Here is a 27885-nt window from a genome sequence, read left to right as displayed (position 1 = left end):
CAACTACGATTCTGACTATAAAACACTTCTTTCTATAAAATGTTCAAATAGCAAGAATTCCTTTACCAAACCACAGGCTACTGACCTAAGCATAAACCGGTAATGGTGTGTGCTACCTCTTAATATGGCTGCATTGTAATTACATTGAGTGAATCTCGTGACATCACTGGAGCTAAGAGAAAAACCAGAGCCACAAGATGCAATTACCATGTTAAATAAACAGCCTGGGTGGGTTCAGTGTATTATTATAGCAGAAGTAGCCTGTACAGCCTTTACGTCTCCACCGCTCCACTGCTGCTCTTCTGAACTCACCAGCCGGTTCTGTCCTTAAAATGTTATCATTCTTTTGGCTCACAATAGAACAATATGAAGATCTCTTTTGTGTTAAAGTGCAGTGAAAGTTCATAGACTCGAATGCACAGATATGGAATTACAGAATTACTTCAAGTAGAGAACAGAACTTGGATGTATCTCAGTTTTCCAAGGACAGATCTGACAATTTATGCTGTTTATAAGGCAATGTTTTGGCTGTAGTGGAATATTACTAGGTCCAGGATAGATAACCTTCAATATCCAGCAAATGTATCAATGTACACATTTTTTCTCAGTTAGGAGTGGATTGAAAAGTATTATTTTGGATAGACAACTCTGAGTAACTAGTTAATTAATATTATAAATGAATATTGTGCTATCTGTGGATGAATACCTCCAGTGCAACCCTCACCCTCCACTGTTAAGATGATTAGGAGGATGTATTTGTTAACCACATCTATCTAGCTATCCAAATATAAAGCAAAGGAGTTCCAAAGCAGTATTAATAACTACAGCTAAGGATAAGCATGAAGGAAGCAGACACCAGATGGGTTTAATCTACAGCTTAATGCAATAGGTCTTTTTTAAAAAAGAAAATCTCTCTCAGTGCTAATGTTTTTACATCTACTTTAGCCAATAATACCAGGAGGATGCATCAGCATGTACACATACTTATAACAAAGTTATAAAGGCTATAAATGAACTTTAGGTATCAGACATAAGGTCTTAGGTCTATTCACCTTATAGCCAGTAAGTTATTAGTCAGAGTCACTAAGCTTTAGTATCCCATACAAATACATGAACAATTCCTGCAAGTGAGTGCAAGTTCTTTAAAGGTGCAGAATTCACTTTAAGCTAGTGCAATACATTATATAATTTATGTAAATAAATAAATATATTTATATTTGTAAAGAAAAGTTGCAAGTAAGATATTCTTATTGGCATACATAGGCTAGAACAGTGTTGGCGAACCTATGGCACGGGTGCCAGGGGTGGCACACTGAACCCTTTCTGTGGGCACCCAGCACAGAATTTACCAGATAGGACTCAAGGCTTCCTCCTGCAGCCCAGGACGAGCCTTGCTCAGCGCTATTTTAAAGTGGCTTACTTGGCTGCCAGGACTACAGGAGGAGCAAAATGTGTGGACAGAGATTGATTATCTTTGGAGCTCCTGCTTTTGGTCCCCTGATTCTTCCTCTTCAGGGGACCCTGGAGGGAAGCTACAATCCAAATGTCTCCTGCTTTCTACTGTATTGGTGTCCTCGGGATGACAATATGATTTAAAGTTGTGATACAGCAGAGATCAATAGGTTACTGCTCATATTGTCGTGTTGGCACTTTGCGACATAAAAGTTGGTTTTGGTTGTAGAATGGGCACTCGGTATCTAAAAGGTTCGCCATCACTGGGCTAGAATATCAGAAACATCTATCGGCCAAGAAAATAGTTGTTTACTAAAAAAAAAAATGGTCATTTTTAGGTATTTTCCTATCTGTAGTTCCTCCTTCGTTGATGAAGCTATTAAAGTACTTGTCATACCGTATTTCGGCTTTCTTCAGTAGCTCATCCCATCTACGTTCTAAGGCACTGAGCTGTTTCAACATTTTCTCCTTATCTGCATGGTCAGCAGTACCAGCAATCTTTTCCCCCTCTCGTTTAATGACATCAATGGTTGGCTTACGGTCATCTAGTAATCTCTGCAATAGCTGGGAAATTTGAAAATAGACTCTTTTAGCTTGACAATACTTTGTACAGAACAGGCAGACTGTAAAAACCATGTACAGTGTCACACAAATTCAATGTCTTGAACAGTTCCTGTTTTCCTAGGGAGTATCCCCATTTGTTATTTGCTTTCATATCGCTTGGATATGCTCTCACTTTATGATCACTTAATGTGCATGGGACATATTGCTGATTATAAAGAAACTTCATATCCTAGTGACATGTGATCCCATTATAACGACAGAATACCTGGGTAATTGTAGAGTCACATTAAACACTTTTGTTAAAAGATTTTTATAGATTTTTTTTTCTTTACAAAAACAGATACAAAGTGCTACTTGGAAACTAATCTGTTAACACTGTCTGACAGACAGCTCCTTTACCTTACTATACGCTGATTTATGGTAAAATCAAAGTTTAACTTTGCTTGGATCATACTTGTTCACCAAACACGAACATGCTTGAGAAAAGCAAGGGCTCAATAAAGAACTGAGCACTTTGAGATTCCATTCAGTGTACTGTAAAACATAGCAGCTGCAGACGGTAAATAAAGCGAGTTTTTTCATAACAACTCCATACAACAAACAGTATATACAGGTAAAAAAATGTGTAGCTAGACAATTTATTTGTATCTCCCTAGATTAATAAAAAAAATTTGGCTAGTAACACAAGATTTACCAGGGTTGTAACAAACTTTGTATTTTATCCACTATCCAGAGGAGAGGGTTTATCTGCTGAGACCTCCACTGATCACAAGAATGGGAATCCCAGCAATCCATAGAACAGTGTCTGAATTCTCAATGATTGGTGGAGCGCAAGCATACAGTCACTAGTATGGGAGTGTTAGAAATTGGCGAGCACAACATGTCGCCATAAGACATCTGAGTGCTTTGCTCGGCTATTACTGAGCAGCAGGGTAGCCCTGTTTTTCAGTTTGCTGTGGGTCTGTTTTCGAGATTGGCAAGAGTCCCATCTATCGTACACTGATTAGCTTGTTATCCTTTATCCTAAGGGTAGTGGATAATTTGCATATTTGGTACAACCCCTTGTTTAGATGCCATGTTAAGATGACTAACTTTTTTCAAAAGTTTCTGCAGGTTTCTAATAAATTATCTGCTCAACTGCCATGCACATTCTATCTCTTATTGTCTTTCTATACACATATAAGTCAATATGCATATTGCATGAAAGGTCACTGTAAGTAGGTTAGGAATTTCCAGTGTCAAATACCAACTAAAATGAATATAAAAATAAGTAATATACCTTTTGTTCCTGAATCTGAGCCTTCACCACTTTATATTCTGCAGATGGTGATTTCTGATTGGCCACCAGCTCTTCTGTGTCTGTGAGCCAGCTCATAATGGACTCAAGAGCATCTTGAAATCTGCCACAATGGAGAAGTGCTTCTTGAAGTTGAGCAGCACGCTGGGCAACCTAAAGATGCAGACATTTTCTTTAATCACACATAATCTAAGAAAAGGAACCTGAGGACCCAAATCCTCTTCATGATCAATCATTTGTGATTCCAATGAGGGGGAATTTTTTTGTGACATTAAATACTTTAATGCAAAAATTAAATGTGATAACAGAATGTAAATCTTTATCTTCTCAAATATTTTCCAGCCTTTTAGCTTGTTACCTACAATTCTCACTGTTTTATGCCAAATATCAGTCTTATATGTTGTATATAACACTGGAACATACCAGAGTGACAAAAGAGAATGAGGTCTCTTAAAATATGTCCAGACATGAGAAGAATATAAATGCTTGTGAAGGAAAGGCAAGCATGACGATAAGTTAGACAAAATACAAGGCACCTTTTTGTTTAGAGTATTCCACCGTGTATTAACTTCCTCTAGATTGTGTTCCAAGTTCTGGGTGCTGGTGTTTTTAGCCGCACTTTGCACAAGTCCTTGACCTAGCCGGTTCACCTCTTGTAGATGAGTTTGTAGAGGTTCAATTTCTTCCTTTTGGAAGGTCTGCAAGATTCAAAGCAACACATAAAATGTGGTTAAACAAAATCTTTTGTAATGAAGACAAATAGATTTGTTGCATAATCTTCAAACATATGACTCTTCCCACGTGCTAACAATAATTCACATATGGCTAAACAACACATATAGCAAGGTAAACTTTTGTTATATTTTTCTGGTGTTAAAAAGGGCTCACCATGTAGCATGGTGGACTAAGCTTTTTCCCTCATCATGGAAGTGTACACTTTCCATGCACTGCCAAACAGGTGCTGATGGAGTATTTATGTCATACAAGTAAAACGATAAAGCCCCTTTTTGACATTGGAAGCACACACATATACTGTTCAGGATTCTATTAAAGCCATATAATGACTCATTCCAAAACAGCACTGTAATACAACTGTGCTTTACTATTTCAAATATAACTTAGGATGCCAATAACCAGTCCATTAAATCAAGTACAGTATTTAAACCAACATGATAAACTAGGATAAACCAGGAACATACTAATAGAAGCAGGAACTGTTACAGTGGAAAAGGGAGATTTGTAGAAGCGCTCACAACTCTGATTTCTGAAAAATGGGTGTAAACCAATTATGGTATAAAACCAAACTAGTTTATTGGATATTATTAATCCGAAAACGTACACTAAAAAGTACATAAATAAGTAAAAACTTTTTGCTATCCGTTTCAAGGCTTGAAATGCAATAAAAGGAAGGTTATGTGTACTTTACCTTTCTTTTATTTCTTTACAAAGGCATTTCAAGCCTTGAAACTCAATGCAAAAAGATTTTAATTACGTATGTATTTTTAGTGTATGTTCTCAGATTAATAATATCCATATATTATAAACTATTTTGGCTTTATACCAATATTAATTTATACACATTTTTCCAGAGAGAGCTATAATGGAGTTATGATCGCCTCTACAAATGTCCCTTTTCTTTGGACCACATAAGAGGACCAGTCGGAGAAGGAGCGGACCAGCAACATAAACAAGCCTGTTGATTATAGATTGTGCCAACATAGTAGTTATGTACTTAGAATAATGAAATCAGGTGAGCAGTTTTCATGATGATTGAATTCACCACGCCAATAAAAGACAGTGTTATCCTGTGAACGCTATATTCTTTTTCTTTTTTTAGCATATTTAAAAAACACAGATGTCATCTTGGTGCCGTTTCTATTTACAGGATCAGTCAAATAGCTGTGTATAATACGTAAATTGTGGTATCTAACTTAAAATACAGAAAAGGATACGGTCAGAGAAAATATAGTCCGTATGTTAATCTTTTATGTCATTGTTCAGAAGACACTTGAGAGATGTCAAATAAGAGATGAAGGCTGTACTTATTACACCCCAATTAGCCACAAAAAAATCTGCTCACTGTGATCATAAAGATAGAGGTGCGTTCTTTCCAATATATCTGATTGAGACTTGCAAGATGCTTTGTCCAAGGGCTCATAAGTGATGCAAGCTTAGCTAGCCCCCTGGCAAGCTAGAAGTGGTCCATATCTACCAGCTGCTGCAGGCTCAACTATTCAATATGCTAATGTCACATAATGCAGAACAAACAGGCTACATCAGTCCTTAACTAAAAAGGGAACAGTAACATATACACTGACATCAGGGAAACTTTTGGAATCATGGGACAATTGAGCAATTCAACCACCTTATTCACCACATCCAAGTAAACAATGGAAACTTGTTGTTGATATAGCACATAGTGCATCACTTTCTCTTTTCTGTTTTATTAACAGACAAAATACATTTATGGACCAACATGAATTTCTTCAAATCTAATTTTATCTCTGAATATTAGACCACAGACTGGGAATAATATTCATAAAATCTTCACTGTTTGTCTAGAAGTGCAAAAGAAAACTGTGATTCAGCAGACAAGCAGAAACAAGTAGGTTTATTATTAATAGAGATAACACTGACGGCTGAACAGCTTTTGGAACAATTCGTAATAGAAAAAGCCTCAATACTTTCCCTATAAATGGGACGTATTGTAACATCTGATGCTTATTTGACTGTGCAGAAGAATCTTGGAGCCAATACTTGTCATATTTTACATATACATCTGACGATGATTTATGCTTTAGTAGCACTAGCTCAGCATTCACATGGACTTTGGTAAGGTTCAGTCTAGTTTTCCAAAAAACGATTTAGTATAAAGCTAACATAAGCCATTCTGGGTCATGCAAAAGCTACAAGAATTGTAGAGATAAAGCAAAGAACTAGTGCACAAGGGGAGTCTATAAGCTCTCAGATACTGAAGCACTAAAGGACACCTTATAAGCTTTCCAAACATACCTTTGTTATTTACCATCAATTTCTTTTCAGAGCAATTGAACATTTTCTCTTTATAGAAATAAGCACTAGGAGAGTTTAAAACAGAATGCAAAATATATCAAATACCCTACAAAACAAAGTTTTTACATAGGGGTAAGCACAAAGGTTAGTCTTAGCACAAAGATCAGTGGTGTTATCCACCAAGCTAGTGCAAGCCGGTTGTTTGAATCACATCCAATTTGCGAAACCAAGCAAAGTGTTGCTCCTCTGCTGGATTGCTACAGCTAGAAGTTCCTGTGCTGCTCAGGGACAGATTAAGAATGCCATGGGCTCTGGTCTGTATGAATATTATAGAAGGGGATGTATAAAGATTTCATGGGTGGTGGCCCTTCTCTGTATAAAGTTTGGTGGGAGGTTTGGGTGACCATAGGACCCCTTAAAGGCCTGTTCCCCGGGCTACTGCCCAAACTGCCTATATTATAATCCACTACTACTGCTGTTCTCCATCCATTACATGGGTCATGAGGTGCAGGCGACGTGTGATGACACGTCTGCAAGTGACAGGTCAAAGACTCCTGAGGTAAGGCTGGAGACTGGCTACTGGGGAGCAGAACTGGTTACTGAGAGGGAAAGGCTTGCTACTGGGGCCAACACTAAATACGGGGGCAGCACTTGATACTGAGTGGACAGCACTTGTTACAGGGCGGCAGCAGTGGCTACTGAGAGGGTAGCACCGGCTACTGAGGGGCAACACTGGCTACTGAGGGGCAGCTTTGGCTACTAGGAAGCAGCACTGGCAACTGAGGGCAGGCAGACTGGTTACTGGGGGCAGGCACCTTGACTACTGGCTACCCGGTGCAGCACTGGCTACTTGGGACAGCATTGACTACTAGTGGGCAGCATTGGTGACTGTGGACATGCATCCTAATTACTGGAAGCAGACACCCTGACTACTATGGGCAGCACTGTGATTATTTACTATAGGAGGCAGTAAAGTCTACTGGGAGCAGGCATCGTGATTACTGGGTACTGAGGGCAACATCTAGGACTACTGGCTAGTGGAGGCAGCACCTAGGACTACAGGATACTGGGGTCAGAAATAGGGCAATAGGATTACTGGCCATTGGTGCAGCACCTAAGTATACTGGCGGAAGCACCCAGCTTACTGGCCACTGGGGGCAGTACTAGCACCAGGACTATTGGCTAGAGGGGGCAGTATTAGGACTACTGGGGGAAACACTAGGACTACTTGGGGCAAGCACTGTAACTACTCTTGGCAGGCATTATGACTACAGCTGCCAGGCACTGTGACTACTGGGTGCAGGTAGTGTGCTGATATCACCCATATGCCCACAATTATGCCCTCAATATTTAAACATATACTATTTTTTCTATTGATCTGGGTTCTGGTGCTGCATTTATATACTGAGCTGGTCTCTGGTGCTGCATTTATGTATCGGGCTTGGTTCTGGTGCTGTACTTCTGCAGTTGTATTTGTTCTACCTTCTGTAGTTATGCAGTTATCAGAACATTTCTGTTAACGGGTTGTAAATGGGGCTGTATTGGTCTACATATGAGAGTGCATAAATAGATCTATAACTAAATAGTCTGTGGACATAGGTAAGTAAACAGTTTTCTTCATTTTTATCCAAATGTGTATTTTAGAGTATAAGGCAGAAAAACATTAAAGGGCACCTACCACCACAAATCTACCTATAAAGGTAGATTGGGTGGTAGGTGGATCAATGGGACGTGAGGATAGCCTTTTAAGGGCTAATCCTCACGTCCCTGCACTTTTTTAATAACTTTAATTTGGTATTTATTCAAATTTACTTATGCGGCTACCGGGGCGTGGAGTAGCCGCATATGAGATTACAGGAGGCGGCTACTCCACGCCCCGGTAGCCATTTTACCCCTCCTACTCACCCATCTTCGGCGCGCAGCTCTGCGTAGCTGCGCGCCCTCGTCCGGCGATCCTGCCGTCTGCGCATGCGCAGAAGAGCAGGCCCGCGCCTGCGCGGTCACAACTCCGAAACAGGCGCGGGCCTGCTCTTCTGCGCATGCGCAGACGGCAGGATCGCCGGACGAGGGCGCCGAAGATGGGTGAGTAGGAGGGGTAAAGTGGCTACCGGGGCGTGGAGTAGCCGTCTCGTGTAATCTCATATGCGGCTACTCCACGCCCCGGTAGCCGCATAAGTAAATTTGAATAAATACCAAATTAAAGTTATTAAAAAAGTGCAGGGACGTGAGGATTAGCCCTTAAAAGGGCTCTCCTCACGTCCCATTGATCCACCTACCACCCAATCTACCTTTATAGGTAGATTTGTGGTGGTAGGTTCCCTTTAATGAACATCTGCAAAAGAATCAACATCTGCAAAGAGTTTGTATGTTCTCTCCTTGTTTGCGTGGATTTCCTCTGGTTTCCTCCCACACTCCAAAACATAGGGTAGGGTGTTTAGATTGTGAGCCCCATGGGGAATGGGACAAGCTTTGTGCCGCGCTGCGTAATCTGTGTGCGCTATATAAATAATTATTATTATACAAATGTTGATTAGAGTAGATATAATGTTTTATTGTGCCACGCAATGGAACATACGTCTTGCTCCCAAATTAACAGGCCTGTTGAATCTCACCCTGTCAAACACTGATTATATATCCCATTGTCCATTTCTGTTCAAACAACTGCATTCATCTCATCCACATCTGACAATGACCCAATTTCACTACACTTGTCTTGTGTAACTGAAATAGCCATTTATTAGTGGGGGTATACATAGAAAAACAGACCGCTATTTACTAGCATAAAAACTCTGGAGCAGATTTATCAAAAGAGTCTAAAAGTAAGACACCGTTGCTCCAGATTTCACAATTGTCTTATTCTGTAGGATAAATCTGGCATAGTTTAAGGCTGTCTACCCTAACTTTGCACCTAATGTTAGTTGGCATTTACATATATTTGATGCATATGCCATCTTCCTATGAGGACACTTCCTTTTGGAGTGGATACACCCCTTTTGTCACTCAAATTGAAAAAGTGTCAAAAACTGTTTAAAACCTTTTGTCATATTGGATTAATAATTCTCCCCCACTTTTTAGCAAGTGTTTACAAATTGATAATCTGCTTCATTATCTTCTGTTCCACATACATGTGTGCACAGAACTTACTTTTCCAAAAGAAATACTTCTTTAGCAAACAAGTCGTTTTGGAAATTGCCAACGGGTCAGTGTAAAGGCATTGTAGAATAATCACATACTACACTACTGTTTTCAGTGACAAAACTCAGCACCGCAACTAAAGTTGATTCAATAATTTTTCCAATCGGGAATAATGCAAATCCAAGTCAGTTTAGATAGCTTTAGGTATCAGATACGTTTGTACACTTTAGCTGCATACAATGTGGTGGGGTCAGGTGATGTTGTTCTAATGTGCCAGGCCAGCTTAACACACAATAGTCAACTGTACTGGAGTTAAATCTATTCTGAAGGCAACCGTGTCCTAAAATCCAGGCTCCCTATAAGTGGAGTACCCTGGCTACCAATATGGTTGCTGCTATAATTTTCATCTGGGAAATAAGAAATATAATCAGATTGGTTGATATCACTTCTTCCTAGTTTTTAAAAACTTTGCTCAAAGTGTTTTTTAGCAGTTGAGGACTTGGTGGTCAAATTGTACAAGCTTGTTACCACTTTAAATGTGCATTACTTTTCATCATGCATATTTCTATTTCACTATAACAGCACTTAACACAACTTTTGAGCAGGCGGAAATGTAAGAAACTGGCTTGTTGGAAGGTGCCACGTTGAAAGTCACTGAGCAATTGTACAGCATGAGCAATTCTGCTGCTAATGTCTGTCTGAAGAGTCTGCATCACCCCTGGTCTAAATGACCAAATACACTAACCACAAAATTCTATTCTAATATGATCGTGAATTGTACTCACAACTTAAGGATCTGTATTCACAACTTCAGGCTTGAGCCTGATTGTTAAATTCAAGGGCCAAAATAACAATGGGCATTGTCCTTTTTAGCACAACATGTCTATGAGGTAGATGAGTCACATCAATGTTCTTTGGTTCTTTACACTATGCACAGGGATGTACAGTTGGTACAGAAAGTATTCAGACACCTTTACATTTTCACTCATTGTTTCATTGCAGCCAATTGGCAAGATCAAAATGCGATCATTAACATACACTCTGCACCCCATCTTGATAGCAAAAAACAGAAGTGTAGAAATTTTTCCAAATTTTTTAAACATAAAAAACTAAAATCACATGGTCATAAGTATTCCCTTTGCTGTGACACTCATATTTAACTCACATGCTGTCCATTTCCTTCTGATCCTCCTTGAGATGGTTCTAATCCATTATAGGAGTCCAGCTGTGTTTAAACTGATTGGACTTTGGAAAGGTACCCACCTGTCTATATAAGACCTCACAGCTCACAGCGCATGTCAGAGCACATGAGAATCAATCAACCTAAACCCAATTGAGCATCTCTTGAAAAACTATGAAAATGGCTGTTCACCAATGTTCGCCATCTAACCTGAGGGAACTGGAGGGGAGATCTGCAAGAAAGAATGGCAGAGGATTCCCAGATCCATGTGTGAAAAACTTGTATCATTTACAAGAAGACTCATGGATGTACTACCTCAAAAAGGTGCTTCTTCTCAATACTGAGCGAAGCGTCTGAATACAGGCAGTCCCCGGGTTACATACAAGATAGGGTCTGGAGGTTTGTTCTTAAGTTGAATTTGTATGTAAGTCGAAACTGTATATTTTATAATGGAAGTTCTAGACAATTTTTTTTCTTTTACCCCAGTGACAATTGGAGTTTCAAAATTTTTGGTGTAATTGGACCAATAATTATCAATAAAGCTTCATTACAGACATCTTACAGCTGATCAGTGCAGTCTGGGACTATAGTAAAGCATCCAGAGAGATTAACCAGAGGTCACAGTGGGCAGAGGGGTCCGTCTGTAACTATCACCATGTCATATTTAAGTTTTTCTTGTTTAATAAATTATCAGAAATATTTGGGTTTTTCCCTGTCAAGATGGGGTGCATAGTGTTTTTTTCCTACAGGCCTGAATAAGCCATTTCAATTTTATCATTCTAACCTGTTCACAGAAATTACAGTAACTCACTGGCCAGCTACTAATATACCATGCAGCATAAGTGTACAAATCCATACCTTTTCCTTGAGAACCTAAAATTAAAATCTTAAGACATATTCCCTAAAGCTGATTATATTACAACCTAAAGGGTCACTAATAACACAAACAGCAACTCAAAGCAAAGAAAAAAACAGCAATAAGAGCACCGTGTCACATGCAGTCTTTCTATTCATTTACACATTTGTATAAGCTGCAAGATCTGAACTGTAAGTGTAGTGCACAAAGTAAATGCATTATTTCTATACACTCTACAATAATCTACAACATAAAACTATGCCACCAGAATATACTGCTGTCACCCTTATTCTTATCAGCTCCCTATTCTGTACCAGACTGTGCATATATACAAGGCATATGAAAATATTTGTTCATAGTCAAGAGACAACTCCCTATCTTCAGGCCTCTAATTCCAAATTGCTGTTCAGACTGTACATTTGCTTTCTTGACCACCCCGTTTATCTTGAGATTGATAAGAGGAGAACCTGGAATGTTAAACTGTCAAGCAAACAAAATAAGTCTCTGTAAGGTCCAGAAAACTAGTGATGAGCTGGCTGTGTTGTTGTACTACTACAATCATCCAGGTATGAAGGTATACAGTATACAATAAAAATGTATAACAGCTTTCAACATTAAAAATATACATAGGAATAACACTTTTATGCTATACTTATTTAGGCGCTTTTGGATTTCTATGTGTTCATGAATATTCATTATAGCTATTTTATACAATGTGGTAAAGTTTCCATGTTTTTTTAAGATAGAATGATTGTTTTCAAGGAAGCTGAAATGGGTTAATGCTAGTGAACATACTATCTAGATACTTTGTTTCATTCGTGGAGAGAAGATTTGAAGCTTTCTGGTAAAACTAATATTATCTGCTAAAACATACACAGTCCTGAATAGGAATAAAGTACATGTCAAAATATACTCCATAAAAAGATAAAAACACATAGACAAAATGGTATGTGAGAAAGCCTAGAATTAAACCCTAATAGAGTTGTTTGAGGGTCTACCTACAATAGTTACCATACAAAGCACCACGTTTGTCAATAGGTTGTGAATGAGGTTATTTGAAAGGATCTGAATTGCAATACCACTTACAGCCTATAAAGAAGAGTGGTGCTGTATATGAGCACAAACAATATGCTGATTGACACCTTACATTGCTGCTGATTAATGTGGTGCATTATTTCTTTACTTTTATATTAATCCCCGCAATTCTTCAAACATATGCCCCCCCAACTGTAAATTAATAGGTAGCTAATATTAAGCAGGAGGGTGAAAACCCATTTTTATCTAGGGGTGTGTCTCTGTTTGCCATAAACCTCATTTTTGACTGAGATAAAAAGATATTATCTGTGCCTGCTCTGCACTCTTGGCCAGAAATAAGGTTACCAAACTACTATAGGAGTAATGCCCCCTCCCACATTCATTCCAAAATCAGACAGAATATGTAGATGAGTTAGTGTAAATCCATGTTATACACTGTTGCTATATGGAGGTTTAGTTTACATCAACTGTTGCGTATTGTGTTTACCATATCATGTAGTGTTGTAGTGACATGGCTAAATAACTTCCACAACCCACTTCCCTCCAGAAACAATAAGGTCTGTGTACAACAATGTCAAAATACGTTGAACATGCAATCTAACAATTTGTGCTAGACAGAAAAATTGTAGATCAAAGGAAAGAATAGAACAAGCACACAAATTATTTATACTTCCTTAACAAACGTTTCAAAACTGCCATTGTGCCTAAAGGGAGCACAGAGCAATAATTGCATTGTTACAGAGCCCCCTGTGTCACACACAATGACCACTGTTCCTAGCAGCTGGCAGTAATCAGGGCTGGTCGATTGCTGCCATTTATTCACTGACCATGTAACCTTTCCAAAATGAATCCGTATTAGCATTTTACCCATTTCTAAGTGCCACAGGGTCCTACCCAGACATCTGTTAAACACAAAGAGGCTGAGTCTGCAAGGACTGAAGATGCACATGTGGACTGTGACATCTGCATAGTTTACTGAACATAGCTGCTATGTGAAACACGAGGTCCCTACAGCAGCAGGGCATGCAGCACTAAGCCTATATAAAGCATGGAAAACCACATCAATACAGGGGTGAAATTTATTGACTACATAAAATCATAAAATACCTTTGAACATAAATATTCAGTTGATTCTTGCCTTTTTCTTGACTCTTTGGACCGCAGTTTCCTGTCCCTCATAGGAATAGTATTCGGGTGCACCATTGTACATTTATGACAAGCAGAACAACCAAGCACATCCAAGGATTCAGCACGTGCCATCTGAATATGGTTATTATCAGGTCTTGGAATATCCACATCATTACTACTATTACTTGAAGTAGCAGAATGAACTCCATTGCAAACTCCTAAACCATTCGACAAATATTTTGGATGTCTTTTCCCTCTGACTTGGTCATGGATGTAGCTTTGCTCAGCTTCCTCAAACAAGTTAAGGCTATCCTCCAAATTAATATACTCCTCACAGGGTACAGAACATTCACTATCCATATCCATGTCCGAATTTAGGGCACTGTGGAATTCTGGGCTTTTGGAATTAGTAATACTGCAGGCAATGAGACTAAAATCTAAGTCATTCTGGACATTTGCATATAAAAGGAACGGAGAGTGTTGTGCACAGTCAGAAATCTCAGAAAGTAACTTGTCCATTGCATTACTACTTCCTTTGTGAGGAAGAGAAACCTCTTGTCCTTCATGATCCATAATAGTTGGTTCTAACTTTTCATCTCCATCCGCCTGCGGACTACACAGACCAGAGTCATCTTCTGAAGTCATGGAATGTGTTTCCTTTCTACAAGTTTTCAAGGTGTCACTTGAAGGACTTTCAACATTAGAGCCTTCGTTTCTACTGACATAGTCTGCTAAATTTACCGGAACAAATATCCTCCAGGACCTCCGGTGCTCCCTTTTGTCTGTTTTATTTCTATTTCTGGACCCCCCACCAGGACGGTTAATCTCCCTATTAAGTTTTAGTGCATCAAAAATCATTTTCTCATCCAATTTGCTTGGTTCCAAATCACGGTTTCTGAATTCACTGTTACAGGCAAGGGCACCATTGCTGCACAAGGTGCTGCTATCCAGTGTTCTGCTGCTATAAGGCAAGGTGCGATCTGTGAAATGTTTGGAGGTAAGGCTTCCTTTACTACCAGAGTCAATCTGTTCATTTAACCTGACAGTGTCATAAATGGACCTCTGGGGAACATAACAATCTTCAATATTTAAGTCCTCTTCCTCTGGTTTTCCAACACATGTTGGGTTCTGTCGTAAACAATCCGGTCTGCTTAGGGGTTTACCCATATTTTACTAACCACACTTTGACATAAAAGTAAAAAACTAAGCAAATCTTCATTTGTTAATCTTTCATTGTTAAATATGTTAAACCATTATTGAAGTCTGACAAATGTCTCAATTTATGATCCATATTAAGAACTTTTAAGGTGCTTCAATAAGAGCATTATTAATAATGAATACCAAGATGCCCAGAAGAATCCTTTTTCTTGCCTGATCTTGCCAGTTATGACAACCCTGTCAGAGCAATAAGCAGACTGTTCTGGGGTATTTAATCCGAAGTAGGTAATTGATTATCTGTAATCCATTTATATCAATTGTATAAAGCATCCAGGAAGGGGCAGTGCAGGTTCTTAAGATAAAAGAAATAAAATTATCCGGTGCCATGTGAGAGGCAGAACAAAGTGCAACCTTCATCCCAAATCATCCGTGAAAATGCGTCTTCTTAATTCCTCTTTGGCAATAGGTGATGTTCATGTCACAGTTTTGAGTCCTGTGATCTCCTGCAGACAAGTGTACCCTGAGATCTCCTTGTAAGGCCAGAAAAGTAGCAGTCCTCTATATCCACTGAAGACACATAGGGAAACCATTTACCTCAAGTCAAATAAAATGTTTCCAGTCTTATCCCTGAAGCCACTAAGTGAAACAAGAGGATAACTTGCTGCTCTGTACAATCCAGTGTCTATGATCAGCTGTGCAGCTCTTGTCTGGCTTCTCCTGCACTGACAGGCAACCTCTGAGCACGGAGCCTAAGAAACGCCCTTCTGATTCCTTCAGCAACATCTGCTACTATCCCAATCGTGCTTCAAGCTATTATGCTATTGGTAGGTGACTGACCTCTTGGCACTGCCCCCTATGTTTCCTGCCCTACACAGCTCCAATTTACAGGGACTATTTACTTTGTGTTAAGTAGGCCGGCTGAACAATACCTCAAGATTGAGACACAGCAGAGCTGCCAAGTGCTAGAAGGAATGATGTAAACCTACACCACCTAGGCTCACACTTTACACTGCAGCGTCTACTCACTACTGATGCACCTAAAGAAAAGAAATATGACTATATCTAGAATTCTATATGCTGGTAGCAAAGTGAATTAAAATACAAACTGAATATACTATATAAAACTTTACATATTAATATGCTATACAGTAATCAAGACTTGATAATGGTGCTTTGTGGTAGGTATATACCTGGTATATACCAGTCAAATCTAGAAACAGAGCCAACGTAGACATGAGGTCTATGTGAGAATAACTGGTTAATGGGAACATACTAGAGAACACAAATGTTACTTGTGGGTAGGTTATGTAATACAATTATGTTAGTGATTTGGTTTGGGATCTGCACACACTACTTCTGCTTAAACCATAAATGTGACATATTTTTACTGGATAAAAAGTGCAATAAATTGGGTCGCTAGACTGGCAGCTACATGTAGTGCACAATATTGTACTTGAATATATGCACTGGACCTCAGTGACTTGGAGACTGACCTAAACATATATATATATATATATATTTATATATATATATATATATATATATATATATATATATACCATTCACTACACTGATGGCTGCTAACATCTATTAGTTATGCAACAACATCTAGGCGGGAGGTTTACACTATTTATATGGCGAAAACAGTAGCCCCGGATAAGGTTATCTGCTCCATTTCAATGGCGGAATATAACTTTTCAGAGAAATTTGTAATAAAAATAATTATGAACATAAAGGACCTTTGTAAAATGTAGTGTGCCAAGGCTGTCAGGAGTCAGGGGTAGTGAACCCACTGAACCACTGCAAGCGATGACTTAAGCCGACACCTGGGAGCAGAGTCTAAGTGGCACTCGGTATTCACCAGAGCCCATTGCAAAGATGATGATGGGATTAAGAAACAATTTTGGGTCAAAGCATGTTCATATGGAAAGTGCTTTTTCACAGCCTTGATTTATGTTTGCAAATAAGTGTACCCTGCAAGCCATCTGTAATTGTCCTATTTTCAGTGCTTAGAAATAGGCACAGTAACATTGGTTTCACACAAATACTAACAGCGAATAATCCTGTGCAAAAAACTGTTTAAAGTGTCAGGATGCAGAGAACTTTAAAAAAAAAAAAAAGGAAATAAACTTCACACAACATTTTGTCTATGCATACTGGAGAATAATAGTAAGCTTTGTAAAATAATTTACAGGATTTTCTTTCTTATTTAATCCCTTTCCGACGCGTGCCGTAATAGCACTGCGCGTGTCGGGTGCGGGTGCATGGAGAGGATTCACGGGCTTTGTCCTCTCCCTAGCCAGTAAGTCTTTCCTGCATATTGCAGCAAACTCTTACCAGTAACACGGGCAGAGGTCGCATAAACGACTCACCATGTGTCATAGATGCATGATTAGGCATGAAAGTACGCTTGGCAATTATCCCTGGTGATGCGTAGGCTGAGGGAAATATTAGAAGCAGGATTGCAGTGCGCAGCGGATTGCTCAGCAGGACATGAGATGCAGTGATCTGTGTGAGCGCCTAAGAGCCCCAGAGAGAGAGTGCCTGGCCCGGGGGAGACATGAGGGCTGCTGCTTATTTTATTTTTGTGAATGTATGAAAACATTATAAAACCTGTACAAATTTGTTATCCCCGTGATCGCAACAACCCAAGAATAAAGTAGACATGTCATTTGGGGCGCACAGTGAAAGCAGTAAAATCCAAGCCACGAACAGGGAGCCTGAGGCCGGCGATGTGGGCGGCTTTTTCATCTGTTCCTATCTCTCAGCATTGTAAGCGCTGGGAGATGGTGTCGGATAGGAGCTTCCGGCCGGCAGCCTTGTAAAGAAACCGGCGCGCAGATGAAACGGACCGCAGTGCGGGACATCAGCAGTGCCGATCGAGGTAAGTACACGTTTATTATTTTTAAATAGCATGCCCCAGCCCGGCCCTAAGTAAATGTTTACACCCGGATAACCCCTTTAACTTTTTACATAACGTCCCTGTATTGTTTAATCTCAGAAAGTTGAATCAGTATGGTTGGAAGTGGGCAGACCTCAGAAAGCTTCCAGTTACACTGCTTACAACATGAGAAAGAGCAGAAAAAGGTACAGAAAATCAGCTTTCCTTAATTATGTATATTATGATAAAATGTTATATCATCTGCACTAGTGATTTCTGAAAGGTTTAGTTACACTTTCAATTTGGTGCAATAATCTTCTAAATGTCAATCAGGTAGAAGCTAGCAATGCACTTCTACAAATATTCTTTCTACCAACAGGTGATCTTTCTTGGCGAAACAGATGGATAAGAGTGTTTTCCCGTATCGTAGTTCCCCGACATCTGATGTAGGGGTACAGTCATAATTATATGGTCAGATTTTGTTTCCAATAGGCTCATTCAGACACCTTAAATCTATTGTGTATAAATAGTCCCAATTTAACAAAGATTACAAGATAATTATTGTCTAAGACATAGAATGCATCATAAATATGCCTGTGATGAAAGATCATTAGAAAAAGAATAATTTCGTCAGATAATTTCAACAACAAATAATAATAAACATTTTATTCTTAATAATCTGCAGCAGTTACAATTGGCTTTTGAACTGATATTACATGAAATGTATGATAATTACATGTAATTAAACTAATACGACAGGCTGTGCTTTAATATTTGTGGGAAATACAATACTTAAATGCTTGTGCACATCTCTTGACTTGTTACAACAAGGGGCACCAGGGAAGTCAATTGTAAAAGCCACAATTTAATAATGTAGGTTAAGGTCAGAGGATTGAATAATGATACAACGCCCACATGTATATCAGCAATAAGTCATTAATTGTGTAACTACAAATAATAAAGAGTTACCTAATGCAAATTACCCATTTATCCAAAATCTAAACCAAGGTCAGGAGTGGCCTCATGTCTTTACCAGTTGTACAGAAATACAGCTAAATATAAATAAAAATGCCAAATACTTCATGCATTAGTGTGTCCATGGCGTCATATAAATCTCCCCCATTGGACTGGCTATCTCCCAGCTTGGGTAATCTTGTATCTAACACAGTGGTTCTTAACCTTGTTTGCGGTACCAAACCTACCAGTTTCATATGCACATTCACCGAACCCTTCTTTAGTGATAAATCAAACATGGTCCCATAATCCCCCTGACATGGCAGCCCAAATCTATAAAATACCTGTCAATTTAAGTGACTAGACACCCCTCACAATTATATGGGAAACATTACCTCATACACAAGCAGACTGGAGGACAATTTAAAATTATAATCAGAAGTGTCTGGCCTAGTTAATTAAAGGGAACCGGTCACCAGCAATGTGATTTTTAGTCGGTGACAGTTTCCAATAGTATATGCTTTGCTGATTTTAAAAATGACTTTGTTATTAGTTTATAATAGTTTCATTTACATTGCCTGGCTCCCTTCCAGCAGCATGTGGTGAGTCCCCAGGGAGAGGGTAGCTGCCAACTGTGTGTGCGGCTGTGTTCTACTCTCCACCACACTCATGCAGCTCCCTCACCCCTCCCCACTTGGTGTGGGATGGGGTGGAGGAGAGGAAGAATGCACATTCATTCCCTCTATGGACCACTAATCTTGTGTCCACTATCTTGCCAGCCCCAAATACGCCCATACATTTTTGCCCCCTTCATGGTTTTAGGAAATGACCCTACAAATAGTACATAGAAATTTTATTTTCATCCACATATGGGCTATTGCATTATATCCTGATACAAATATCCCAACTGCGGTGATGGGAATGCAGACATTTTTCACAGCTCAATTTATTTAACATTTATGTAGTTGAAAAATATAATAGCAAAGAGGACAGAGAGGAAAAATCTTCGAAATGTGGGAAAATGTCATTCTGAATTCAAGCAACATTCTGAAACTTTTTCATTTAATCACATGCTATTTAGAAAAGAGTTGCAAGGCGATTGCCCTTGGGTGCACCCTTGGGTTCTATAAGACAGTACTAATAGGACCCAAATCTACGTGGCTGTTCTTAGTTGATTTCTCTTTTTTTCGTTTTCCCTATGCACTTTATTGTAGCATACAAAAGTGTATTCAAAGTGTCATTATTTCTTATTTATCGTTACACCTTCAACTTACTTTGACTGGCTTTGAATATGCTCTGTAAGATATGCTTTAGAATTTACTTTTCTTGATTTTATATGTACATTATATTTATTAATCAATATAATGCAGATCATTGCAGGGGGATCATTTTTCCGAACTCCTCAACTCCACTACGTACATAATGATGTTTCATGGGGAAAAGGGTTAAGGACTTTAGCTGTAGCAGTTAAGGAAGGACAAGTAAAGTAAAGGGCCTTTGTACTATCTTAGTGTTTTTGTACAGTTATAGAGCAGAGAACAGAGGGCCCTCAGTCTTCTACGGAAATAGCCATTTGTCACTTGTGCTAGAAAACATTTCTATTCTGTGCTGCGTTTATGTGATGTGTGGGATAATTCAACCCCAAGAGAATAAATAAGTCACTAAAAGTCAACAAATATACGGTATATAAAGCTAAAGATGTAGGGCAGTTCTCATTCTTTACATGAGAGCTGTCAATTCTTTCCTAATACATAATAACTGTCATGTGTAATGCAGTACAGTATGCATGCATGCTTCATGTAGCAATCAATATGCTAATAAATATAATAATAATAATTACATTATTGTCTACAAGCCCCCAAGTAATAACCTCATGTGCTGGTCTTTTCCATATTTCAATTATAAAGCACACCTGTGTATGAGGAAAGCTAGCAGCCTGCATGTTACTAAGCCATTTGTCATTTTCAAAAGATTTTTAAGTAGTAACATTGTCAAACCAGTTAGCAAATCTAGGCGTGGATTCCCTGATAATCTCTACTGCAAGACAGATTGCTTTCCAACCTTTTTTTAACATTCCCACTTATCTGTAAAGCCATCATTTCCACCCAAATAGTCCTATTTCCCATAAGCACCACTTCTCCCATTTCCAGTGTGTCCATTTCTAACCAGCGCTTGGCTTTACTCTTCAGAACTTGGTTTAAAAAGGTTACCACATCCAAAAGCTTCTCCAATCATGACCAAGCTGCAGGCAAACCAAAATGTTGACTTTTGTCCAAACTTCAGATGTCCACCAAACTACAGTATAAAAGTTTTCCTAGGACTACAGAACAGACTATGATATTTCTCCATAATATTAATATTATGGCTACTACAAGGAAAATATTTATAGAACTATGTAATGTGACTTGGGAGACAAGAGAAGGGTTTAGATCATCTCAGGAAATGTACTAACTAAACTACTAAATAACTGAATAAGATTCTGGACACAATTCACATTTTTACGGTAAGTTATTTCTTTCCAGTAAATTTGTTTATCTAAAACTCGGAATATAACCAAGAAAGTTTTATGTAATAATGAGGAAGGGGCTTGTATAGATATAAAATGCTGGAAGGTTTTTAAACTTCTGAGCACAGAACTTTTAATTTGTCTCCTTTATCTAAGTTGTTTATCTTTATATTTTTGTCATTCCCCTGCATAAATGGGGAAGTCCTAAAACATAACCTTGGGTAGGATGAAATACCATGCAGATTCTGTCAATAAATACTATTGAAATGTAAACTGTTAATCTATAAAATCTAAATTGCGCTGATCATTCTAGTTCTCACGTTTTGTGATATTCATTGGTTATTATCTACCACTTGTTGTAGAGGCAAAATAAAACTAGATGGCTTGTGGTTATGTAGAAAAAGATCCCAAATAGTGCACATAAAGTGTGGTTTTCCAGTTACTTGTAGCTACAGTCTTTCGCTGGCTAGTGGAAAATCGTTCTGAGAAGTTTAGTCTGGTTACTTTGGCGCACAGAATGATCTTAATTAGAAATGCTTCCCAGAAAGGAAAGACTACAGTTGGACAAGTTCCCGCTCCTTATGTGATAGACACTACAGGAAGGGCTCTACGTTGTGAATGCTAAGTATACTGAAATGTACAGATGAATGGAGCCTCCATGATAAAGATCTTTCCAGTGGGAACCACAAGTGATCTAGCCTTATTTTCATCTCTATACCTCAAATTCATTTTTATAAAGGACAGGGTTGGAGATTGTTTATACAGAAATCATAGCATAGTATGTGAATGTATATACTAATAATACTGTATTCATGGAAATACAGTATTTCAGTGGATTCTTGATCAAGGAAAAAACGCGGCACTTCCTTTTAAGGAAGTGCCGCGTTTTTTCCTTGATCAAGAATTCATTACTACACCTGCAGTCCTAGCAGGCTACGCGAGCACACTCCAGGACGTGCTGGATCCACGCTACACTATACTCCTCGAATGGCTGATTATCTGAAACTACTGAGAAGGTGAGCCGCACACTAACTTTTCATTTACACAGTATTTCAGTATTCAGTATTTTGCCATAATGAGACATGATTACACTACTACCCTGTTTCCCCGAAATTAAGACAGTGTCTTATATTAATTTTTGCTCCTAAAGAGTCACTAGGTCTTATTTTTTAGGGGAAACAAGGTATACAACTTTGTATTTTGAAGACTTAAAAAGGATCTTCATTTATCAGTTCTTTCATTCACGCCTTCGACAAGAAAAAACTTTTTTATTTTCTGGTCACCATAGCTTAATGTAGTATTGTTTTTTTCGGGACAAAATGTTGATAAAACGTATGGGAACGTATATCCATATGATGGAGTGCTCACTGTTCCGAGCTGTGGCCCCAAAAAAGACAGAGCATGCTCTATCTTTGGTCGTAAGAAAGGCTGCGCGGCTACCCTGAGCTGGTGCAAGGTATTTGAGAGTTATAACTACCATTTTAAAGTGGTAGGTTTATTTTAAAGGGGTAGCTACACCCTGTACCATGATAATGTAAACACATTGTCAGCACACAGCATCTCATAGCAGTAGAATAATCATGAAGTGTCTGCTCAGCTAGTGCTCACCACACTTATACTTTTACACTGACCAAAACTGAGCGACAGGCCAAAACAGCAATAAAACTGGGTAATATTATATTGCAAAGTATAGGTCAAATTTATCTTTATTGTGTAAACATCACTAGGGCATTAAAATATAAGAACTTTTTTTCATGGGCAAACTCCTTTAAGCACCCAATGTTCTCTATGGATTGACGTGTATGGCTATTTAACTATGGAATTTATTTAATATCTAGCACTGAATAGACTAATTAGCTTATCATTTCTCAGGTGTGTGGTTCTGGATTGTCTACTCCAGTTCTGGGCCACCCACTTGATGGGTTTTTAACTAAAGAAATAGCAGCCTTAAACGTCTGGAGCCTACATGGAAAGTTTCTTGTGTCATATGTTGCCCATTGGATACACAATACAGGGCAGATTTAAACTGTATCCATGGTGGACATTATCATTTAATTCAGTGGATCACTTGTTTTTATATATATATACATTAAGGTCAAAAGCTATATATTTTCATCGGCAACTCGGTTGTTCTTTTCTTCCTACAAATAATCCTCGCTTCACATCCCGCTGTGAAACTCTGCTAGAAATATTTGCAATCCCCCAGCTTTGAATCGTATCCAGAGGTCCTGCTGATTCATCACTAAAATACCAGAAGCCTTATTTTTACTACACTTCTCCTGGTATGGCTGAACCACAAATGCACTGTGATCTCATACACATTCATGTACTTTGGATCTGATGCCTCATTTTAAGAAATAAAGCAGTAAAATGCAGTAAAAATGTCATTAAATACAACATTGAGGGGAAGCTGACACAACAGACACAATGGCCTAATTCCCAAAGCTGTTTATTTGTAGTATTATTGCTAAGGCAACATTAATTATTTCGTTTGAGCATAGTTCATCTGTGACATACCATATAAGTAGAGTTCAATATATGACTATAGAATAAATCTATATCAATGAGAATGGTGCAAAAATCAAAATGACCCTGACCATTCATGTAAACTATCTAAACAGAGTTTTCTGGTGGATATTTTTGCAGAAGGACATAATGGGGCACATTTACTAAGCCAATTTTCTGTCGGACTTTGCACATTCTTTCTAGTGTAAACTGCTTGCACAGGTATTTTAGAAGTGTCTGCACCACATTTGTGTCTCATGCGATCGTTAGCTGCTAGCTGCACTAGCCACCATGCAAAACTAATTCTGGTGCTCAGTCAGACCGTGCGCCACATTTAACATGCAAAGTCCGACAGAATTGTGTCACACGCCCTATGTTAAAGGTGCGCCAAAAAAGTGGTGTCTGTAGGGTCGGTGCAGAGGAAGCCAGATTCATGTAGAAGGTGCACCAGAAATCCTAAATCTGGCACACCCTGCACTATACACAGACAAACTGCACAGAGTGCAGTTTACACTGTTCTTAGTAAATGTGCTCCAATAATCTAAAAAAAGCATTACTCAACTCTGAACTACTATTCAATCGCTTCTCTAAAATTCTTGTTCTCTAATTCTGTCTTTCATCCCAACTTTCAGCCAATCACTAACTGGCATTTTCAGTATATGGAGGTGAGCCAGGAGTGAAGTCTAGAAGAGACTAAAAAAGAATTGAAACAGCAACAGAAAGTAAAAGTACGGCATGGGGTATTGCAGTGTAGCAGCTTGAACAAGCGATCAGAGACAAGTGGAAAAATAATGAAAAGTAAAAATGAATAAAAAGATTTTTAAATAAAAAAAATGTATCAATAAAGATAAAGTCCCCACAACACCACCATTCCATATATACATCATATAAAGTAGAAAAAAACATAAAATCTTAAAAACCCTACTCGGCTATTATCTGTATAATAAATCTGAAACATCATTGGACCCAGTGAACGCCGTTAAAATGCAACTAAAAACCCACCAAAAATATTAATTTGTCATAAAAATCTTTTTACAAAAGTAATCAAAATAAGTTATGTGCCCCAAAATGACACCATCAAAAAGAACAACATCTCACACAAAAAATAAGACCTCATCCAGCTCCTTCCTCCACAAGGACAGAGTAAAGAATTCTCATCAATAAGCTAAAAGCACCCCAAAACGAATCTGTAAGTGCTTGTAACCCAACAATAAATAAGCCCTCATATATTCATATTGTTAAAAAAAAAAATAGCTGTGTGCCCATCAAGCAGTACAGCAGCAGTTGTCTAGTAAATTTGGAAAATTTTCGCAAAATTTCTGTTCATAAATACACAAAAGACATATCACACACATTTTTCAAGTAACATGACCTACAATTTGTCCTGAGAAAACAATGTAAAAATCACCTGGATATGTTAAAACGTTCTGAAGTTATAAATACATAAAGTGACGCATAGAATTCACAGAACTGAAAAAAATGTCAAATGGCAAAAGCAGATTAATATATATAACATAAAAACAAACACTACATGTATAATAAAAACCTGTGCAATAAAATTCTATGTCCTTACCTTAAAGATCTCAAGTTGTTGATTAATAATATCTGTCTCCATACCCACAGCACCTTGAGATTCTTCATGTTGCTCTACTATTCCAAGATGATCAACAAAGTACCTTAAGGTGTTGTAAAATTCTTCTATCCGGGTAATTGTGCTATCAATGTTTTCTTCTCTGGACTTTGCTCGGTCAAGGAGTTTGTTGCACTGTTTATTTAAGGCTTCCAAGTCCCTCTTGATACCAATAAGATCTGGTGAAGACTCTGTGACCAACATCATCTTACACGTCTTGTTGGCATTGTCATTAGTTGATATGAGATCTCCAAGTTTCTGATGGAATTTGCTAATGTCCTGTTTCTGAGCCTGTAATAAATCTCTATCCCTCCCAACCGGGGACATACTGTCTAGTTCATCATCTAACTCTGAAAACTGTGTAAACATTTCTCGAATACTGCTCTGAAAGTGACCAATTCCTTGTAACTTTGTTTCTAAAAATGAGCATTTTTCTTCTAACCGTTCACTGATGTCCTTATGGTTCTGTTGAAGTGACTCTGCTTGAAGGAGAATGTCAGAAACTCCTTCTGCTTCGGAAGCATCTACTACCAACTCTTGTGCCAATCTTTTGCAGCGTTCAATTTGCGGTTTTAGGGCCTGAAGGGCTTTCTGTTGGGTCTGCATTATAGTCAGATGTTTGTTGGTACATGCTTGAGCTCCAAGCGAGTCATGTATTTCTAAGTGATCTTGTGCCACAACCAGTTGGTTCTCTGTCTCTTTAAAAGACTCTTGAAAATCTTTAAGGTGCAACGCCATATTCTCCAATGTGTCTCTTTTATGCTGCAGGCTGTCAATGAGGGATTCCATCTTGTTGTTTAGGATGGTGCTCTCTTCCGTAACTATTTCTGTATCCACCTGACACGAAGCTAATAAACTATCTGTTGCACTCTTTAGCATCTCCATCGCTCCACGTTGTTTGTCAACAATCTTCTGTATGACTTTTACTTCTCCAATAGATTTATCTATGGACGCAGCATCTACGGAAGGTTTGAGTTCATACACTTTATTATGACACTCCTCGAGCCAAGGCAGAATGTTATCTACTAGGTCTCTATACTTTATAGCCTTCTGCTGACAATCTAATAAATTGTTTATCCTGTTAGATATCTGTTTGTTCATGTCTTCCCATTCACCTTTAAGCATGGCAAGCTGACTCTGAAGTTTGATCTTGTCTTCTCCTTCTGTTTTCTGTAACAGCTTTTCACCTTCTAGCATGACCTTCTCAAAGGCATTATGTTGGCTACTCAGAGAGTTCTGCATCTGTTTTGTCTCTGTAATTGATGACTTCAGAATATCAAGGTTTGCTGAAATAGGCACTGCCTCATTTTGTTCTTTTTTCTTATTCTGCATCCAAGTCTTGAGATCATCAGACATTTGATGAAATTTCTGAGAGCTGGCAAACGCAAACTGTAATTGTTCTACATGGGACGCTATAGAGAAAAAGGAAATATTTCATAAACCGAAATTTCTGAACTTTAAAAAATAATTTAAAGAAAAATTCTGTTGCTTAAGCAAAAGGTCATATCGATTAATGAAAACCTAATTTTGGTTGATATTACAAACACTAGACCTTTTTTTAAAGGCTATAGGTAAAAGTGACAGCAACTGCACACGACCGAATCCCAAACAACTTAGGGCACAAACTGGCAACTTAATATAGCTGGTAAAAGATTGCCGTATAGTTTGAATGTATTCTTATACTAGTTTAATCTAGTCTGGTGTACTACCACTACATGGATATAGGATTAAAGAAGCTGGTGTGGAAAGCCAAAATATAAGTAACATCACTGAAATAAAGCATAGTATTTTTTTAATATTTAAGTGAATTTTCTGTTTCTTAATAGAGAAATATTAGTTTATCAGGTCATATCACATGAATGAATTAGATAGCACACTTACAGAAAGTGGCTCTATCACCTACTCTCTTAATAGCTCGCTTTATTACTGCAATGACATCAGAGTTACATTGGACCAAAAACTTACCTGCTTTTTGTTTCAAATCCATGAAGGGCTTTACAATGTTGTCCATCTGTCTATTTAACTCCACTTTCAGATATTCCTCAGCTACCAAATGTGACAATTCATCACATAATACCCTGGCACTTTCAATATTTGACATCTCCTTCTTTATTTCAGCATTGACCTGCTCTGCAGTCTCCAGTTTCAGTTTTACAGCACTTGGGTCTGAGCTTAGGGTCATATTGTTGCTCAGCTTATTATTCAAGGCACTTAGTTTCTCTGACAGACCGTTCAGATGGTTTTGGTAATCAGAACTCTTCACAATAGCTTGATCAATTCGCTCACATCTGTCATTCAATTGTCCTGTTAGACTCTCCCATTTACATGCCACATCTCCTAACTGCTTCTTCACAGCTTCATCACAGGCAGGGAGGTCTCCCGGTCGGCTAAGGATCCTCTGTCCAGCACTATTAAGCTGTTCGTACTGCTGCTTTCGGGCATCAAATTCTTGTAGGAGAATCTAAAGTAAATAGATACATGAGAAACATCAACAGATCAATCACTTTGCTGCATCATCATTGAACAGTCTAATAGTGGACACCATTAAATTATTGATTAAAGGAAACACTATAACTATATGTTATTTAAATG

At 38.4% G+C, this 27885-nt stretch overlaps 1 protein-coding gene across 24 annotated transcripts in view; it reads right to left on the bottom strand.

Annotated features, from left to right (window-relative positions):
* Positions 1-27885, bottom strand: part of DST (dystonin) — a 385421-nt gene that overhangs the window by 61339 nt on the left and 296197 nt on the right. For all 24 annotated transcript variants that reach the window (XM_072142226.1, XM_072142233.1, XM_072142231.1 and 21 more), the window contains 5 exons: positions 27259-27754; positions 25237-26705; positions 3850-4011; positions 3296-3466; positions 1850-2016 (listed from right to left, as the gene is read on the bottom strand). In XM_072142226.1, coding sequence (XP_071998327.1) covers positions 1850-2016; positions 3296-3466; positions 3850-4011; positions 25237-26705; positions 27259-27754 — 2465 coding nt within the window. The remainder of the gene's footprint in view (positions 1-1849; positions 2017-3295; positions 3467-3849; positions 4012-25236; positions 26706-27258; positions 27755-27885) is intronic.

This window comes from Engystomops pustulosus, chromosome 3 (genome assembly GCF_040894005.1).
Source record: "Engystomops pustulosus chromosome 3, aEngPut4.maternal, whole genome shotgun sequence".
NCBI classification, from domain to species: domain Eukaryota; kingdom Metazoa; phylum Chordata; class Amphibia; order Anura; family Leptodactylidae; genus Engystomops; species Engystomops pustulosus.
The sequence above is the reverse complement of the archived record's forward strand: the minus strand, read 5'-3'. Positions and strand labels throughout refer to the sequence as shown.